The sequence below is a fragment of the Mauremys reevesii genome, linkage group 10, assembly GCF_016161935.1.
Source record: "Mauremys reevesii isolate NIE-2019 linkage group 10, ASM1616193v1, whole genome shotgun sequence".
NCBI classification, from domain to species: domain Eukaryota; kingdom Metazoa; phylum Chordata; order Testudines; family Geoemydidae; genus Mauremys; species Mauremys reevesii.
This window is the reverse complement of record NC_052632.1, coordinates 17,985,216-17,998,817: the sequence shown is the minus strand read 5'-3', so window position 1 is coordinate 17,998,817 and position 13,602 is coordinate 17,985,216. Positions and strand designations below refer to the sequence as shown.

At 41.2% G+C, this 13,602-nt stretch overlaps 1 protein-coding gene across 3 annotated transcripts in view; it reads right to left on the bottom strand.

The window, feature by feature from the left end:
* The window catches only part of HOMER2 (homer scaffold protein 2), a 116,014-nt gene that overhangs the window by 41,866 nt on the left and 60,546 nt on the right, over positions 1 to 13,602 (bottom strand). For all 3 annotated transcript variants that reach the window (XM_039492571.1, XM_039492572.1, XM_039492570.1), the window contains exon 3: positions 3,874 to 4,005. In XM_039492571.1, coding sequence (XP_039348505.1) covers positions 3,874 to 4,005 — 132 coding nt within the window. The remainder of the gene's footprint in view (positions 1 to 3,873; positions 4,006 to 13,602) is intronic.

The following is a 13,602-nucleotide window of genomic DNA, read 5'->3' as shown; positions in this document are numbered from 1 at the left end:
TTGAAGCAGCCCTACAATAACAACAACAAAGTTATGCAGATGGCAAGAATATCAGATTCCAAACAAAGTAGCTGGCAACTTACACCAAAGCAACAGCTACACTATCCACCCCAAGTTCATATGACATAATCCATGCCTGGAAACCTGTCTTACAGAAGGACAGGGCTGGCTCCAGGGTTTTTGCAACCCCAAGTGGGAAAAAAAAAAAAGGAAGTTGCGATCGCGGTCGGTGGCTGCTCCACCGCTCCACTTTCTTCTTCAGCAGAAATTTGCTGGCAGGTCCTTCCCTCCGAGAGGGACTGAGGGACCTGCCGCTGAATTGCCGGAAAAGAGCCCGATGTGCCGCCCCTTCCCCTTGGCCGCCCCAAGCACCTGCTTGCTCAGCTGGTGCCTGGAGCCGGCCCTGCAGAAGGAACAAAAGATGGCTAAACAAAAGCAGAGAACAATGACTCTGTTTTATGACAGCTAACCTAAGTCGGTGGCCACTGACAGGGTTGCCAACTTCTAATCATATAAAACCGAACTCTTGCCCTGCCCCCTGCCCAGAGGCCCCGCCCCTGTTCACTCCACACACACACACACACACACACACTCACTCACTCTCACTGGGCTGGGGCAGGAGGTTGAGGTACAGGAGGGAATGAGGGCTTTGGGTGGGAGTGCAGGCTTTGGGGTGGGGCCAGAAATTAGGGGTCCAAGAGGAGGTGCAGGCTCTGGGATGCTGGAGGGGGCTGAGGTCTAGGTCAGGGGGCTGGGGTGCAGGACAGGGTTCAGGGTGCAGGCTCCAGGCTCCAGCTGGACGGTGCTAACCTCAGGTTGCTCCTGGAAGCAGCTGGCTTGACCAGCTCCTAGACAGAGGAGCCAGGGGCTATGTGCGCTTCCCTTGCCCGTGGGTGCCACCTCTGCAGCTACCTTTGGCCCCGATTCCTAGCCAGTGTGAGCTGCGGAGCTGGCGCTCAGGGCAGGGGCAGTGCTCGGTGCCCCCTGGCCACACCTGTGGCTAGGAGCCAGACAGGTTGGCTGCTTCCGGGAGCCACGCGGAGCCAAGGCAGGCAGGGAGCTTGCTTTAGCCCCACTGCACCGCCAACTGGTCTTTTAGTGGCCCGATCAGCATTACTGACCAGAGCCGCCAGGGTCCCTGTTCAACTGGGCATTCCGGTCAAAAACTGGACACCTGGCAACCCTAGACACTGATCCCTGTCATGTGACAGGTTTATTAAAAACCGTTGTAACCTATTGTCAGGAGATTGGGACCAAGAAATAAAAAACAGTTTCTTATCAGTGCTCTCCTGTCACCCCTTTATGACAAGGTCCACATGCAAAAAAGTGTACATGCAGGGGAGCATGGGCATTTTAACATCTTGCAGTATGTTTCCTCCCACATCTTCCACTTTATATATCTGCTAGTGTATCTCTCTTGGAAATATAACACTAGTACTTTGCTGATCCCTTTGCTTACTTGCTTGCTTTGGAGTACCCCATTTTTGTCCTTAAAGTACCGGACAGCTGCTGCGGGACATCTGTTAGAGAGCAGTCTGGCGCGTAAGATGCCTGACTTGTTCCCCAATTCGTAGAGCCTTTTTTTTTTTTAAATTGTTGTCAGTCCTTCTAATGCTATTTTCACATTCTTAATTTCTCTGACTAAGTCTATATTGTTAGACACATTGCGTCTGCAAAATTTCTTCCTCTAACTCTTCCCAGTTTTCCCAATGTCTTTTTTTCCCTATAACTATGGCATGAGATAGTATGTCCCCTTATTACTGCTTTAAAGGCTTCCCATCTAGTTCCCCAGGTATATCCTGTGAGCTATTGTCCTTAATATAATTATCAATGTGGTTTTCAATTTCATTCACAAAGTCTGTGTCTTTTCACACTATCTTACTAAATCTCCAGCTTTTCTTCATCCTGAACTGGACTTTATTTTCATGAAGACAGGAACAGGGTCAGAGATACTCCATTCTAATATTAAGGTTTCATGTTGGAAACCTTTTGATATTAAAATTAAATCTATTCTAGTATCTGTTTTTGGCAGTTTCAGAGAAAAAAAGCAAAGTCCAAATCTCAATTGTGTCCTGTCCTTTATGTCCTTGTTCCAGCATTTGAGCTTCTTTAGCTGGATCTTGTCTCGTTGGTAGTTTATCCCACATTGTGGTCAGACAGCTATTGAAGTCACCTACCACTATTACCTTTGAATTCTGGACCATTGCAATCATTCCAAAATTATTTCCGAAGAAAGGTATATTCCTCACTTGGTGCATAATTGTTACATGTTTGCCCTCTGCACATCCAACAACAACCCCATCTGCCTTCTGGATAGGTTTTAATCCTTTTACATTCCCATTCCACTTAATAGACACACCCCTCTCTTATGGGAGCTGAAAGATATTCCATGGTACACATTCCTTTTAAGATTGATTCTTCTGTTTTGAGATAAGTTTCCTGAAGCATTGCCACAGACATGTTCTCCGTTTTTTAAAGCAGGTAATATTTTTTCATTTTACTGGATGGTGTAGTCCTGTAACATTCCAGGAGAACCAGACTGTTACCAGGACACTTTTCTACTCACCCCAAGAGCAAAAACAATTTTGCATGAACATTTTTGCAAATGTGAAATATTTGCAAAAAATGCAATGGTGTGGAAAATGCATGAACTCAGTAAGACCAATTTAATAAAAATAAGTTAATGTAGAATTCAGTCACCCAATTGACTAAAAGTAAACACGTTACATCCAACAGGCTTTTCCTTTCCCTACAATGGTCAGTCTTTGCTGTTTCAGACCCAAGAAGCAGCTTTTAAAATTTCAACTCTAGTACTTCAGACCAAAACATGCAAGAAGACAGAGGGAGATTAATGGAGACTGTTTGGAATGCCCAAGGACATGATATTTGGTGAACTGATAAAACGGTGCCAATAAGGGCTGAGTGTTAATGCTTAAAACATCAACTATGTGTTAGATAAGTACCTTCTTTTATTGCGCAAACAAACATTCTGGTTGCTTGACTTGCATTTGCAAAGTATTAATTGGATCACTGCAAGAGCATATTGTTTACACTACTAGTTATTCATTACCAGAGTTGGCTGGACATTTTACAAGCCTTCATTGTAAACAAGCCCTGTTCTGCAGACAAGTGACATGGGGGAGCTAGAACTACAATCCTCAGCCTTCTGTTCCAAAAGCACAGGCCTACACCAGCTGAGATAAAGAACTTTCCTTTATAGTCCCTTGTAAAGTCCCCTTAACATCCAAGGGCCAGCCACTATGGGTCAAATTCACTCATCAACACCCAAGCCAGTCCACCGCTATACTACATCCAAGGCCATGTGTACTTCATAGGAAGGCAATTTTGGATTCTCGATAAGCCTGTTAGTTGGATGTCACTGCTAAAATGATAGAGACTTCACTGCAACATCGATGTAGAGTTAAGCATGCATAGGAAGCCTAACTTCGGCATTTTCTGACATTTTAGTGCTTCACTTTGTATCCTTCATGTTCTTTTAATGTCGTTTTTGTATAAAATTAGCACACAGTCTAGGAAAAGAGATGCCAAGAAACTGTTTACACTGTATTTGAGAACTTCTAAAAAACTAAGCTTCAAAATCTCATAGCCTTTTGTTTTTAGAGAGTGGGACAAGTGATCAAATTAAAATGTATCCTTGTATCAGTGAACTTTGTAACCTTCACTGAGGCTCTATAAGCAACCACTGGATAGTTAAGAGTTTAACAACTTGCATGTAGAGAAGAAGAGATAGTTAATGAGCTGCCGAGAAATTCAGTTTGTGAGACTCCTACCAGATTGGTACCGACAGCGCAGCAGTTCCTTAATTCACAAGAACCACAACTGCTGTTTCAGAAATAAAATGAGCCCAGTTACCTTTGTTAGCTGCTGTTCGGAGGAAAAACCCAAACCAAACACAGTGTTTGCTCTGCTGTCCGCCCACTGACCAAACTTCTGTGATGTTTTCGTAAAGGTCATATTAGGTGTGATTGTGCTGTTTATAATCACCTGTTTTAAAAAAGTTTAAAAAATAATTAGATACAGAAGCAACATCTGAAATGCATATTCTAGCAACATTATTCAGAATGATTAGCAGGTTCCCAGTCTAAATTTGGAGTTTGCAGTAGGCATGAAGGATTTTACCTACTTATGAAATATTTTAATACCTTGACTGTCACTTGATTCAGATGCTCAATAACTTTTTATTTAAAAAAAAATGCCACTGTGGTCCCACAGCTTACTACTCCTGCACTATTTCATTGACATCAGAATTCTATTATAATCAAAGAGGAAGTAGATTACTTTAGCAAGGTGAAAATGAGTGAAAATGTTTTTCATCTGTAGATGGGAGAATCCAAATCCACTACTATTAAAAGAGAGCTCACAGAGCATCAGGAAAATGCTTTCTTTGAGGAGCTGAAATACTGATTGAATGCTGGCCTGGCAATGTTGAGAGTTACAGGAAAAATCTTTGGACATAAAAATAATTCATACAAGGAAAAAATATAAAATCAGTCCCTGCAATTTCTATAGGAATGTTACAGATTCCAGACAGAGATGTCTTTTTTTCTGTTCTCCTCTCTTGCTAACTTCATTTTGTTTGGATTTTTTCTGCAATCTTCCAATTTCCAGGGAGATCTTTTGACCCACGTATTTTGCCATATTTTGTTTTGTTTTATCATCTTCTTTGTAAATGGCTATATTTGTAAATAAATGTATTTATTAGATGCTCCCATAAAACTTTCAGTAAGCATTATAATAAATTGCCAGTCAAAAATACTTCTACATACACTATTAACAGCTTCTAATACCTTGCGTGAGAGCCAGGTGCATCCAAGGCCAAGAGTTCTGGGATGAAGGACAGTGTCTTTGTTAGGAACTCACAGAAGCACTTGCATTTTTAGCATTTCATAGGCACTAGGAACTTAATTATTCTCTGCTTAGCACCTTGGGTAGCCATTTACCTACTTAGCACACGTATAAATGACCACACAAGGAGCTAGGCAGGGGGAAGTCAGGCACTAGAGATGGGAAGGATGTACTTTGTAGGGATTGTTTCTCTCTCTCACACACACAATTTTGATTTCATTTTTCTCTCTCCTTTCCCACCTTGTTTTTCTCCTCCCCACCTTTTCTGGGCTCTTCTCTCTCCCATTGTCTTTCCGTTTTCCCTCCTGTTCCCTGTCCTTCCTTGTCCCCTTCTTCTCAATGACTCCCTTCCTCTTTTTTCCCCTCCATCTGCAAGCACGCTCACTGCCCCATTGGTTCTTCTCTCATCCCTCCTTTGTCCTGGCTGCCTCTGTCACTGCAATGGAACCGCTCCTGCAGCATTTGATCCCCGCTGCTGAAGCATCTGGGCAGAGTAGGCCACAGAATGCCAACCAGAAAAGCATTCTCCACAGGTAGGCAAAGCAAGGAACTGCCTTCTTATCAGCACTCTGCTCCCCACTACGTCACTTCAGACAGACATGGCAAGCTGATCCAGAGGTCCTGCGGGAGTTACTCCAGAGAAGTGAGTCCGACATGCATCCAACGAAATGGGTATTCACCCACGAAAGCTCATGCTCCAATACATCTGTTAGTCTATAAGGTGCCACAGGATTCTTTGCTGCTTTTACAGATCCAGACTAACACAGCTACCCCTCTGATACTTAACTCCAAAGAAGGGAGCCCCAAATGAGCAGCACAGCCATGCTTAATTGCAGGACTGTCCCAGGTGATCTGGGAGACTTCTGAACTGTAGCATCAATACTGTAGATAATCATATCTTCAAGAGCCAGATTCTGCCTCTCTTGCTCATTTTGATTAGTACCTTACTCCACAAGTAGTACCACTGCAATGGGGCGTCTCATGAAATAAGATACTATTGGACAAGAGGAAAGCTATCAGAATCAGCCTTCAAAGGGGGATCTGGTAAAGAATGTACTGGAGCTGGCATAAAATACCATCTTACTACACAGGTTTAGATATATATCAGTTCATTAGCACAGATCTTAATCATGTGGTTGCAAAAAGAAAATATAGTTATGTCTAAAGACTTTTTCCTTGTTTAAAATGTATCTGTATACCATGGTCTATTAGTAGAAGAGGAGCTTTCTTTAGCAACATGCACCATTGTGTCCAATATGCAAATTATGCGCTAATTAAGCTATATCTGCAGGACAGTTTAATTAACACGATCAGGAAGTATCCTGGCAACACCATCTACCATGTATTTCAAGCAGATTTTTTTTCTAAACTGTAATTTACATTGAGCAAAAAGTGTTTTATGCAATTCACAATACGATTCCTCCTCCTCCCCTCCTTTCTTAAGTTTTATGACCTTGCCATTAGTGCTCCTATTTTTTTCTTATAATCCATTCAGCTTTACTCTTTCCCTCTTTCTACTATTTCCTCTTCTGAATAATACCATAGTGCTTTGTGATACGCATAGATATATTTATTACCTTATTTCATGGCATGCAATTTGCGACAAAATTAATTTTAAAATATCAGTGCACAGCAATACAGATCCAAATAGCAACCAAACACAAATGTCCTTGATGAGATTCTCCTGCGTTTTGACAAATGTACTAAAATAGACCAGGAGACGGGGGATGCTACTCTTCTGAGGCTTTTTGTTTTGTTTTAAAAGAATCAGAATGGCAGAGGCAGTGGCTGATATACATAGTAAGTAACTGATCTTTCACACAACATTTTTTTGAATGACTGACTCGGAGGTCCAAATATAAACAGAGATTCCAGATATACTCTTCTCTATCACAGAAGTAGCAAAGGAAACAGAAGCTGCAATTCAAAAGAAAATCCAAGTGTAACGAGAGATATTCAAGCCTTTTCATCTCAATGCAAAGAAAAACAAAACCCTAAAGATTTTAGTTAAGTGATCTACATAATTGTCAGTGCAATAGGAATATGACATCTTGATGAGATGATACTGAATAGGACCATCTGAAAGCCATGAAAACCACCATTTATAAACTCATGGGAAATACACCTCTACCCCAATTAACGCCACCCAACATAACACGAATTTGGATATAACGCGGTAAAGCAGCGCTCTGGTGGGGCGGGGCTGCATGCTCCGGCGGATCAAATCAAGTTTGATATAACGCGGTTTCACCTATAACACTACGATTTTTTGGATCCCGAAGACAGCGTTATATCGAGGTAGAGGTGCACCTTTTTTTTTTTTTTTAAACATTTATGCTAAGTGGTTAAACCAACTGCAAATGAAATCAAGTTTTTTTCAGTTATAGAATTTACTTCAGAATTTAGAAATGCTCAACATTTCCAGGGCTTTCAAGTGATTAAAACTATTCTTTGAATCCGAATCTGCATCTTAAACTGGACTCCCACCGGAAAATATTAATAAAATGGCAGCCACCACTGACAGACAATGGCCCCACTCACTGGACACAAACTGAAAGAGTAATAAAATATTTCAAAAAGCTACTTTGAAAAGGTCCTTCAATAAATATTTACGTTTCCTAGAACTATAAAGCTAGATGTATCGTGTATGATAATGTGTAATATGCTATAAAGGGACTAAGACAGTATGAGTTGTAGACAAGTAAAAACACCTGCTTGGGAAAGGAAGTGAAAAACATTAGGTGCTATCTGTTAAATATGGCAAAGGTTAGCTTTTTTGGCAGCCAAAATGCAAGGAAATGTTGCACAGCGATCAGAAATCTTCAAGAAACTGACAGATCATCTATTTATAATAAGATGCAATTAAGAAACTACTAGAGAGCTGGCTCTAACTGTTACACCCTAGTCTGCCAATCAATTACTTAACTAAGATTTCCTTTTGTGCACAGGAAAGTAAGAGAATAAAAGGTGTAAGAGACTAAACTAGAGATGCACTAAATTGGTTCAGTGAAGTTAGGGGGCCATTTTAACCATATCTACAATATTTTACTACCTGCCTGTTCTGCTTACCAATCTCCATCTAGTCAGGGACAAACAGGGGAAGGATTCTGATAGAAAAACAATCAGGAAAAGTCCACTTTTGAAGAGACTGCTATGTTAAAGCATCTAAGAATATTCAGCCTACAGGTTCACTCGATTATCTGAACATTCTTCCATCTGTTTTTTTGAAAGCAGAGATGCTATTACCTGTAATGAACTATCTAGTGTGCTATGGATCTGAAGGGAGTATACTTAAAACACACACACAGAAGCAGGCACAAGGCCTTATTATGTATTCACAAATACTCCTAACAGCTCCATCTCAGTGTCCCTGCATTACTAGTTTGCTTAGAGCAAGAGTTGTTGTATCCAAACTGTTCTGCCACTACACTAATAGCATGCAATGCACAGCTGGGACCAACATTTTCTATATTCATTATTTATCTCTATTGGAAAAACAGATTTAAAAGACCGTTAATTTTATCGGGTTTTGAAATAAAAGTGGGAACTAGAATTTGAATGTTACATGCAGGAGGGAAATTGTGTTTACTTACTATGTTGCTCACTAAAATAACCTCATGAGATAGCCAGCTTGTTTTTAATGTGGTTCACAAAGGAGCAGCAGTCATGTAATAGTGCTCCAACATTACTTGGTATCGTACAATACAATATATCATAGGACACAATTTCAAACAGCAGACAATCCTGAACTATCACTTTTTATTCTTTTTGCATTGAACAGGTTTGTTAGGAGAAGAGAGTCAAAAATCTCTTAAATCCAAATATTGCAGCTAACAGCTGCAGTATCATTTAGTTAAACAAAAAGCTAACAAGTAAAAAAAAACCCCCACAACCCTGGAAAATCCTGTCATTTAATATTTAGAGATGAAAAACACTTCTAATTTCTATGTTTCTGTAGCCTATAAATATTTGAAGACTGTAAACACTAAGAATAGAAAGGACAGAGAAACAAAAGGTTGTAAGAATGAATAAAAGGTGCACATTAAAAAGAGAAATTTAGGATGAATATCATGAAAAATCTTTCTGACCATTAGCTCCATTAGTCTGTGGAATAGTCTCTGAAGGGAAGTGATGGAAACACTGCTTGGGACTCAAAGCTAAATTATACACTAGATTAGCAAATTCACTTCAATAAAAAATTCTGCAATGGACAGAATAATCTGACAGGATTTTTCGATGTGTAACTTCCTGGCTCTGTTGTTCTAATTCTGTAAGAAAAGATGACCCAGCAAATCCAACAGACACATGTAATAATTTTGGATTTGGGCTGCACTAATATAATACAAGCACTAGATGCAATTATGACCGTGCCAGAAACTTGAATAATCTTTCGACCTTTAATCCAGAATTGAAGGTTCAATGGTCATACAGCTCTTGGCAGAATAATCTAATCAAATATGATCAAGACCAGAGATAGTGAGTTTTCCTTAGAAAAAGGGCAGAGGAGAAAGTAATGTAATAAGCACCTTAAATAATAATAAACTCATATATCACACAAACTAAGATCTGTATATGTAGTAAAAGAAAGTATAGATGACAGTAAAAAGCGATTTTAAGTGTATCATAGAATATCAGGGTTGGAAGGGACCTCAAGAGGTCATCTAGTCCAATCCCCTGCTCATAGCAGGACCAATCTCCAGCTAAATCATCTCAGCCAGGGCTTTGTCAAGCCTGACCATAAAAACCTCTAAGGAAGGAGATTCCGCCACCTCCCTAGGTAACCCATTCCAGTGCTTCACCACCCTCCTAGTGAAAAAGTTTTTCTTAATATCCAACCTAAACCACCTCCACTGCAATTTAAGACCATTACTCCTTGTTCTGTCATCTGCTACCACTGAGAACAGTCTAGATCCATCCTCTTTGGAACCCCCTTTCAGGTAACTGAAAACAGCTATCAAATACCCACTTTTTCTTCTCTTCTGCAGATTAAATAATCCCAGTTCCCTCAGCCTATCCTCATAAATCATGTGCTCCAGCCCCCTAATCATTTTTGCTGCCCTCCGCTGGACTCTCTCCAATTTTTCCACATCCTTCTTGTAGTGTGGGGCCCAAAACTGGACACAATACTCCAGATGAGGCCTCATCAATGTCAAATAGAGAGGAACAATCACATCCCTCGATCTGCTGGCAATGACTCTACTTATACAGCCCAAAATGCCATTAATCTTCTTGGCAACAAGGGCGCATTATCGACTCATATCCAGCTTCTCGTCCACTGTAACCCCTAGGTCCTTTTCTGCAGAACTGCTGCCTAGCCATTCGGTCCCTAGTCTGTAGCAGTGCATGGGATTCTTCCATCCTAAGTGCAGATCTCTGCACTTGTCCTTGTTGAACCTCATCAGATTTCTTTTGGCCCAATCCTCTAATTTGTCTAGGTCCCTCTGTAGCCTATCCCTACCCTCCAGCGTATCTACCACTCCTCCCAGTTTAGTGTCATCCGCAAACTTGCTGAGGGTGCAGTCCATGCCATCCTCCAGATCATTAATGAAGAGATTGAATAAAACCACCGACCATTGGGGCACTCCGCTTAATACTGGCTCCCAACTAGACATGGAGCCATTGATCACTACCCACTGAGCCTGATGATCTAGCCAGCTTTCTATCCACTTTATAGTGCATTCATCCAGCCCACACTTCTTTAACTTGCCAGCAAGAATACTGTGGGAGTCCGTAGCAAATGCTTTGCTAAAGGCAAGGAATAACATGTCCACTGCTATCCCCTCATCTACAGAGATAGTTATCTCCCCATAGAAGGCGATTAGGTTAGTCAGGCATGACTTGCCCTTGGTGAATCCACGCTGCCTGTTCCTGATCACTTTCCTCTCCTCGAAATGCTTCAAAATTGATTCCTTGAGGACCTGGTCCATGATTTTTCCAGGGACTGAGGTGAGGCTGACTGGCCTGTAGTTCCCCGGATGCTCCTTCTTCCCTTTTTTTAAGATGGGCACTACATTAGCCTTTTTCCAGTCATTCAGGACCTCCCCCGATTGCCATGAGTTTTCAAAGATAATGGCCAACGGCTCTGCAATCACATCTGCCAACTCCTTTAGCACCCTCGGATGCAGTGCGTCCGGCCCCATGGACTTGAGCTTTTCCGGCTTTTCTAAATAGTCCTGAACCACTTCTTTCTCCACAGAGGGCTGGTCACCTCCTCCCCATATTGTGCTGCCCAGTGCAGTAGTCTGGGAGCTGACCTTGTTTGTGAAGACAGAGGCAAAAAAAGCATTGAGTACATTAGCTTTTTCAACATCCTTTGTCACGATCGACAGTTATTGTATTGATAGTATATATAGTGTATTGATCGTTATTGTTCCTGAAACGTCTATATAAAACAATTTATAATAATTGCACCTCCTTCAGCAAAAGAGAAAACCCTAATGGATACCCTGTATAATAAAAATAATTAAAAAAACATGATGCAACCCATCTCAGTGCAAGCTTAGTGCTACAATGCCCAGATAGCAAGTTCTCAAAGTCATATTTGACTCTAGATACTTTAACAGAATGGCCTGGAAAAGGGAATGTTTGTTGGATAAAAGTTAACATAAATATGCTGGAAACTATGAAGACACATATACAACAGATGACATCCAAGCCTTCAGAGAGAGACAGCCAAATAAGTAAATAATATAGGCTCTACAAGAAAGCTTAAACATGTAGAAAAAGAGAGAGAAACTATGGGTGATGTAATTTGTCAAAATGCTTGTGAGATGCATAGAGACATTTTTTAAAGTTGTAGGACTTTGGCAACTAAGAAGTCGAGGTTTGAGGTCTGTGTGACAGAACTGCATTGGGCAGAAAGTGGCTCTCTTGATTCATAGATGTATTACTCATGTACAACTTGCAGAACAGGTTAAAAAATGCCACCGTACTTTCCAAAAGCGAGGCTAAAGGAAAAAAATAAAGAGATATTTGTGAGTTGCTCATTACATTGTCATCATTTCACGAAGTCATGGATAGAGCAGGGGATTTAAAAACAGCACAAATGTCAGTTAGCTGAATATCAACAGACTGGAGCTAAGGGATCTTTGGGATTTAGTTTTCTTTCGGTTGGCATGGTGCTGAACATATGCCCTGTGGCATCAGCCACTGCTTGCCAGATGAGCACTCCCCATTGCACCTATCTAAACAAGGGAGGAGTAAAGATCTCAGAGGCTCAACTCCCAAAGGAAGAGGAAAAAGAACCCAGCAGTGTGATAGGCACACCTATAGAGTGGGGCAACTTGCAAGCAGGACATATTCCAATATGATATTTCCTATACACAAGAACCTTCCGCAAGAATATCTGCCAGGTCTGAATATCATCCAATTCACCTGCTCCACCCAAGGGCTTGTCTACATGTGGAAACTCAATGGAATAACTGCTGCAAAGTAGCTAGTCCTTTAGCCAGTATGTTTTGGAAGTCGATTAAACTAAACTGGAAAAAGGCACTAAGAGTACCCACACAGGAGTTAACACAGAATACCTATTGCATTTTAAATTCATATGCTTAGTCTGGAATAATTTCCTCACATGGACTGTAGGCCTGGCTTGACATGAGTAATTGGACATGCGGACGGGGGGAAGGCTTATTTTTTGGGAGACAGGATTAGGCAGCTGAATGGATCAGCAGGCCGAAAATAGAATGTCTGTAAAAGATACGATAAGAGGAAACACCCAGGGAACAATTTACAATGGCTAAGATAAGCCTGGAACATAAATTGAGGTAAAGAGCAAGTTGTGCATGGACAGAGCCTGCTGTACAGGTTCTTACAAAGAGACCAACCCAATCCAAAAATATGTGATGCAATGTAGTGTAAATGTATATAAAGGAAGAGGTCTGCTGTGTAACTTTGGATGTTTGGTACGCCCTGTTCCCGCCCCCTATGCTTGAGCCTGACCAACTCAGCGTAGCTTTCCTGTATGCCAAATAAAAGGAACTGCGGTGATGAGACTGGAGTCAAACTGAGCTCCTGCAGAACCAAGTGGAAGAGGTCTCAGAGGAACCCTAACATGGACACGCCCTAAATAATGAAGCCACGGTAACTGACCATTAAGTAGGTCATTAAAGTTACCTAAACAAGCTACTAATAATTTATCAATTTCTCTCTCAAAGGTGTGAAGCTGAATGTGTGTCCCGCCTCAACTGAAATTTCATTTCCCCAGCCCTCTAGGCTGCAAGTCTGCAATCGGGGCAAGTCTCAAGGCTTGTCTAGATGGTGGGGTAATGTACTCTACAGCGCTTTACTTCACCAATTAGACAAGCACTCAGTCTGAAAACCAAATGAAAAAAGGGAAAGAAATAGCCATTCCTCTGGATGCAGGTAGGTTCTGTGTCATAAAGAAATGAAAACCAGAAGTTCTTGCTACCCTGTATGTGAAGATTAGGCAGGAATTAATATGTAGGGAAATGTTCAGTAATTTCCTTCTGCATTTTCCCTGTCTGTCCTATATTTCTGCAGTTTGTATTACCATTTTAGAAAGATGTTACATCATATTTAACTGGTTTGGCAGCTTCAAGACCTACATACACTGTCTTTTCCCTAGGATTTTCACCAGTAAACCACTAGGAAGAAGAATATGGTGCTAGGCTCTCCACACGAGAAGAAGGATCTTAGAAGGTATTCATGCACAAACAAGTTAAAGGGGAAAATGTGGGGGAAGGAGTGTATCATTTGCCCATGGTATTGGCAAAG